Source organism: Podarcis vaucheri (genome assembly GCF_965113315.1).
Source record: "Podarcis vaucheri genome assembly, chromosome: 15".
Taxonomy (NCBI): domain Eukaryota; kingdom Metazoa; phylum Chordata; class Lepidosauria; order Squamata; family Lacertidae; genus Podarcis; species Podarcis vaucheri.
This window is the reverse complement of record NC_138753.1, coordinates 22,251,194-22,258,262: the sequence shown is the minus strand read 5'-3', so window position 1 is coordinate 22,258,262 and position 7,069 is coordinate 22,251,194. Positions and strand designations below refer to the sequence as shown.

The following is a 7,069-nucleotide window of genomic DNA, read 5'->3' as shown; positions in this document are numbered from 1 at the left end:
CCTTCGGCAGGGTGGGACATCTGGCCTGAAAGGGGGAGATGGAGGGAGAGAGCAGCCAACCGCCTGGTAGGAAAGGTTTGTTTTCATTCCTCTTCTGTCATGTGCCGCAGTGTGGCTGATCGGAGCAGCACATTTGGTAACAGAGCCCTTGTCCCTTGAGGTTAAGTGTATGGTTACACTTGCAGCGGCAGCAGCTGCCTGAGCGTATCAGCAACAGGGGGGGAAGACAAATCCCCCCTCCCACCTCTTCTCCTCCTTTGCCAGTTTTATCATATATCACTGCTTCCTTCCTTCCTCCCTTCCTTCCTCCCCCGCTCTCTCTTTCTCTTTCTCTTTTCTCTGACCTCCTCACAGCTTCCCACCTGGTCACTCCAGAGTGCACACAGCGGAGAGTTTTGTCAGCCCAGCTCCGGAGGAGAATCCTTCAGCCACTGAGCAAAAGGAGAGCCAAGCAAGGACCGTTGGAAGCCAGAGCAGAGCAGAGCGGAGGGAAGCTGGTTGGTGCCAGCTCGGCTTCCATGTGTGCCTGCCCCCCCCCCATGCTAAACCGGCTGCTGCAGCTCTGAAGGAGGCTGACTGAGCATGCGGGACAAAGTTGCTCTCGGGAGTTGAAGGACTTGGGCTAGGAAGTCAAGAGCAACTTGCAGCGAGCTGGCTCCCTCCGGGCTCCTGTTAAATGAAACCACCTGAGGAACATGAGATTTCCTACTGGAGAGGGAGGGAGGATGCCAAGCCTGGTAAGGAGGGAGAAAGGCGCATTTTAAGTCTTCAGTGTTGTTTGCATTGAGTGGGGTGGGAGAGAGAGAGAAGGAGAGAGTGTCAAGAGTAAATGAGGGAGGGAGGAGAACTGATACGGGCACCTGATGCCAGCTGCAAAGATGACAGAGACCCTCCAGCTCCCGGCACTGCAAGTCCCGGAGCAGCAGGTGGCAGAGTGCGGCCACGCCTGGTCCAGTTCGTCCACGCCGACCCTGCGCCGAAGGCGGTTCAGGATGCGGCGCGCAAGGAATGTCCAGGATCCGAGCCTAGAGACTGCGCCCTCCAGCAAGGAGTTCCTACAGCTCCCCTCCATTGAAATCACCCCTTCCAGCGATGAGGACACACCTTGGTCTAACTGTTCCACTCCCAGCGCCTCTCCACGGCGCAAGCGCTTCCTTCTCCGCAAGTGGTTGAATGTGAGGGAGAAGAAGGAATGCAGTGAGAGCAGGTATGTTGCCTCCTTTCCCCTCTTCCCTTTCCACCTTTCCATCTATGAAGAAGAATCCTTCGAGAACTGGGGACATGGGCCTTTCTGTTATTTGACGTGGCCCATGTTCCACGATGTCTCCCTCTACTGGCTAAACTAGTTGAAGTGGCATGCAGATTTGATACTTGTTGGGCATGGTTTTCTTAGTTCTTTATTTCAGACAGCAACGGAACGCTAAACAAAACACGTGGAGCAGTTTACAAATCGGGGATTCATTGTAGTGCTTAGATGGGCTAATGATGGGCTTGCTTCCACCATGATGCTGATACCCTCATATTTAAACTATAGCCATGTGTTAAGTGTGTGTGTGATTCAGATATCAAAAGGGGGAAATTGCACACCAGTAAACTCTACCAGATTAGGGTCCCCTGCCCACAGATCACATCTTCAGGTAACTGGTAGCTGCATCTGTGGATGATGGTTCATATAGGCCTTTGTTCCTTGGACTAGAAATTTCTAATGCAAGCATGTAATCATTAGAGGACCCTGAGAGTTCTGCATAGGATAAGTCTCTGAGACATTTCTGGATTAAATATATGATAAAAGGTAAAGGACAGTTAAGTCCAGTCGCGGACGACTCTGGGGTTGTGGCGCTCATCTCGCTTTACTGGCCGAGGGAGCTGACATTTGTCTGCAGACAGTTTTTCTGGGTCATGTGGCCAGCATTACTAAGCTGCTTCTGGCGAAACCAGAGCAGCGTATGGAAATGCCGTTTACCTTCCCGCCAGAGCGGTACCTATTTATCTACTTGCACTTTGACGTGCTTTTGAACAGCTAGGTTGGCAGGAGCTGGGACTGAGCAATGGGAGCTCACCCCGTCGCAGGGATTCAAACCGCCAACCTTCCAATCGGCAAGCCCTAGGCTCAGTGGTTTAGACCACAGCGCCACCCATGTCCCGTATTAAATATATGAGTTTACCTCAATTCCTCTTATTTTTCACAATTTGGCAAGTAATTATTAAAAGTACCAGTAGCTAGTGAAAGCTGATGATCAAACAGTTTGAAACTCATTATGTTTACTTGGAAGTAAATCCTATCTATTGAAATCAGATTTAATTCCAAAGAATTATGTGTAGGATCACAGCCTTCAAGAGATGCCTTATCTGAAAAGCAAATTCCTTTCTCTGCTGTAACGAAGCTGTCAGTAACGAACTGTCCTTTGTTGATGAATCATCTTCCTTTATCACTTAATTAACATTAAAATATCACAGTATCCATAACTAGGCAATATCTGAGGATGCTTAATGAAGACAACACAGCATCCCCTGATAGCTGCTATTAAATTCCAAATCAAATTCCACAATTTGTAATTGAATAGTTGATCAATTAATCCCATGTTACCCAATTTACTTTAATTCCCCCCCGCTGCCCTTGTATAATTGTTTTGCATCAGCCACTTTTCTCTAACCATCAGAACTAGCAGCTTTTAAAATTAAACAAAGTAGAGATTCTTATGCCCTTGCATCAGCTGTAAGAATAAACATTCTATCAGATACAAAAGACAACTTGGTACCCCAAATACCTTGAGTGACTGATGAAGGGTGGAAATGGTTGTAAAGTGAAACACAGCAATGCATGAAGTGTGGAAGTATATTTATGGCAGGAGAGGATGCAATATGTTTGATGAAGAGTAGTTTATAACATCTTAATAAATATTAGAAAATTAAAAATGCACACAAACATTGTCTTACTGGATCAAACCAAAGGGCCATCAAGTCAAGTGTTCTCTCCAACAGCGGCTAGCCAGATGTTTTTAGTTACCCTCAGAGCAGGGAATGAAGGCAACAGCTGCTTTTGCATGGCAGTTGATTTCATTTCCCCAACATTTCCCTAGCCGTTAATATCTGCATTACGTTTGAGCTTTTAGGTGACGAAAAAAGCATTTTCTGGAACTATACCAGAATATAGTGCAAGTTTAGTCCTCATTTCCATGTTGTTTGCTTCAACCAAAAAATACATTTACAAATAGTATTAAAATGAGTGCTAAACTTGTGCTATATTCCAGTATAATTTCATTGTAGTTCTGTAAGTGGCTTTTGCATTGTGCGGAAGCTTAAAAATCATGTTAGGGAAAAGTCAGGAAAACGGAATGAATGGCTGTGTGTATGCAGCCTTGCGGTGCAGTCTGCTATATTGCTAGAAGTGGCTTTTACATTATGTGAAATCTCAGCTACAATGCAGAAATGAACAGTTAGGGGAATGGGGAAGATGAATGCAATCAAGGTCTTTTGCCTGTCAACCGCATCACATCTCCAGTGGTCCCCTGCCTCTACACAACCACAAGTATCTGAGAGTGTGGAGCTGTGCAAATGGCTGTACGCTGATTAACAACTGCTCAAGTTGTTGTTCACCACAGTGGCCAACAACATTTTTGAAATGGCGTTTGGAAAAAGGCTAGTACATGGATTAGGAGTATTAACATACCAAGACCAGCACGACAACTTGGCTCTTCCTATATTGCAGATTCCAAATCCATCCTGTTGTTGCCATGGAAAATACGTTTGGCTTTTCTCATGAAATTCCTTCTCTGTCCAACAATGATCTCTTCTGTAGAGGTTACAACCTTCAGAAATGGGAAGAGGGTAACAGGAGTTCTCAGGGATGGAGAAGGAAGAAACAGCAGAGACTGTTGGTCTGGCTGCGGAGTATTATCTTGTGGATTTCATGAGTTAAAGGAGTCTTAAGTTAGCTATTGGTTAAATCTTCATAATTTTGCACAGGAAGAAAACAGTTTTCAAGAAAGTTATGCACTTTGTTTTTTATATCACTCATGCATAGCTCATAGCAGATACCAACTTAAGAAGAGGCATTCCCTCCTTGTGTAGGAAAATTAACTATCCCTCTCTAACACAGGTTAGTTAATTATGGCAAACTTAACAGCCCTGGTCTCCTGGAATGGTGCACAAGCCACTTGCATCCCCAGGTGTCTTCTTCGTTGTAGTTTCCTCAGCTCTTGCCACGGGGCATCAGACACACCATTTGGGGGAGTGTATGCCATGAAGGGTGCATACAAAACTAACAGAAGTTTGAGTGTGACAGATTTTCAGGGCTTAAGTACTGACACCATTCATGCAAAGCAGAATACAGCAGGTGCAATGGTGCCTCTTAGTCGCCCATCGCTGGCTGGCAGTTGGAATCCCTTGAACACTTAGCTGCACTGGTAATGGGATTTCAGAATTTATGCAGCGATGGTTTGTCCATCATCCCATCATTTATTCAATTGTGTAGTTCTGATGTTAAAATATTTCTTTTTATTATTAGTTTATTTCTTTTATTTATTACATTTGTATACTGCCCTTCATCTGAAGACCTCAGGGTGGTTCACAAACATGGTTTTTATAGCACTTCCTGGGCATGCAGTTCTGTAGGAACAGGAAATGGGTCACTATGGGAAATGAATAGTCAAGTCATTTTCTTACCCATCTTCACCAAATTTGCCTTTATAAATAATACACTGACCAGCTTCTGTCAAATGAGTGGTGATGGTAGTCAAGGCAACTGGATAGCTGAAGTGAGGTAAAGGTGACATCCCACAGGGGAAAAAATAAAGCAGCTGTTTAAGGAGAACAGTATACAAGATGTAGTATTTTCCATACCATGTTTTGTGACTTAAAAAAAAAAGTTAATTTATCTCTCTCTTGTGAGCCTGTGATCTGGAAACTTTTATAGAGCCAAGGAAGACCACATGACACATTCTGACCAATAGTTGTTGAGGCTCTGTTGCTGGTCTGTCTCCTTTCTTTCCTTTTGGCTAGAGTAAGGTTACCAGATTTTTTTCAATGAATCCGGGGACACTTTTCAACTTCCTACTGAATAGATGGATTTGGTCAGGGGACTGATTTGTAAATCCGGGGACTGTCCCTAGAAACAGGGACACCTGGTAACCTTAGACTAGAGTTCTTTCCTTTTGGCTAGAGTTGGGTGGTGACAAACAGGAAGAATCTTTTCCCAGCATTCACCAGCTCCCCAGTACAGAATGACTGGATAGTCTCTCCAGTTTTCTCTCTGAGGAGGGCAGCTGTTTGGAGCTATTGTTGGGGTGAGACTCTGCATTTCCTGACAAAGCTGTTGGTACACATGAACCTGCGAGTACATTATTTACTGCTGGGAAATTTAAATGACTGCTATATTGTCAGAAGGGATGCGGGTGGCACTGTGGTCTAAACCACTGAGCCATTTGGGCTTGCTGATCAGAAAGTCGTCAATTCAAATCCCCGCGACGGGGTGAGCTCCCGTTGCTCGGTCCCTGCTCTTGCCAACCTAGCAGTTTGAGAGCACGTCAAAGTGCAAGTAGATAAATAGACACTGCTCCGGCGGGAAGGTAAACAGCGTTTCCGTGTGCTGCTCTGGTTTCGCCAGAAGCAGCTTAGTCATGCTGGCCACATGACTCGGAAAAACTGTCTGCAGACAAATGTCAGCTCCCTTGGCCAGTAAAGCGAGATGAGCGCCGCAACCCCAGAGTCGTCAGGGGTCCTTTACCTTTTTTATTTTGTCAGAAGGCAGAAGTGAAAACCATGTGATTTAGAACAGCCAATCAGATTTTGAATGCTTATGGCCAATGGACATCACAATATAACACACAAAACAATCAAGACAAATAATTCAGCAGGAAGTTAACATACATTTTCAGAAATCTAAATTAGTTTTAGAACAGGCCAGGGCACCATTGTGAATAATCAGTGAGAAACCTTCTGAAGCAAACATTGGCGGTCTGAACATCTTAAAGGACATGTCTTTGTATTTTTATATCCTAGCATTAAATGCATTGGGAAACCTTGACACGCAGCTACCTCCCTCTTCCAGAAGCCCAAATGTGCCAAATGAAAACCAATTGATTCTTTTTTGGCATCATGACATGTTGGGGGATGCTAATGAAGCAGATGAATTGGCAGCTCTGGATAATGACATTTTAAAGTCAATAGCCACATGACAGAGGCAGTGGAGGAACAAGAGTTTCATTTCTTGTTCCCACAGTGACCTCTGTCTCTGGCTTGGGAAGATGAGGAAAGAAGATTTGGCCCTTTGATGCTTTCAGTTCTGCAGAAAACAAAGACCAAGCTATATGTGAGTGGCTTGTAGTTCCTCCTCTGAGGCTTTTACAAAATGCAGCTGCAGAAGCCACAGTCGAAAAACCTATGGGGAGTGTGGGGCAGAAGGGGCTTCTTAACATTGTCACATTTTCTGCTCAAAATTCCCAGCTCCCTGATTGAAATCTTGGGGAAAGGACATAGTGGTTGCTCATTAGTGTCAGATGCAGAAGAAGGTTGCATAGCATGTAAGAAATCTGTGAGGACCTGGATTGATGTTGCAGACGTTTTGATCATGTTTAATGATTGTACATGGACTTCTTGTACTTTTTTCTCAGGCAGACTAAGCTATAAAAGAGCAAACAAGGTAATGAGCAAATCTGGCTTTTAGCAAAAGGAAATATTTAAGTGACTTAAAAAGCAAGTATGGGCTATGCTGAGGATGTTCTTTGAGGCTGATCTGAAGTATGGGCTATTTGACAAGAGCTGAGATTTCTGCCTCAGTCTGAGCAGCTCTAGCCATGAGGAGGTCACAAAGTAAACTAACTGTACTGATGAATTCAAGGTCAGCTAATGAGTTACTGTACTTCATGTTATGAACCTCCATAAAACTCCTGCCCCCAGTTGTCACATGAGTTGGATGTATGGCCCATTACTGAGCAGTCGCTAACTAAAGGGTGTGAGGACTGAGATCACAGACAACATTTTCCATCTCTCAACTTCATAATTCCATCTCTCAGCTTCATAAACTGTTCTAATGGATCAGTTGCCACGGATCTCTGTTATATATCAACTC

General features: G+C 44.5%; 1 protein-coding gene across 4 annotated transcripts in view; it reads left to right on the top strand.

Annotated features, from left to right (window-relative positions):
- GRAMD1B (GRAM domain containing 1B) overlaps nt 1–7,069 on the top strand; it is a 216,095-nt gene that overhangs the window by 68,493 nt on the left and 140,533 nt on the right. For 2 of the 4 annotated variants that reach the window (XM_082200953.1, XM_082200952.1), the window contains exon 1: nt 179–1,207. In XM_082200953.1, the coding sequence (XP_082057079.1) occupies nt 864–1,207 (344 nt within the window). In that variant the 5' untranslated portion in view covers nt 179–863. Of the gene's footprint in view, nt 1–177; nt 1,208–7,069 lie in introns of those variants that run through there. The other 2 variants (XM_082200951.1, XM_082200950.1) reach the window with 2 other exon arrangements.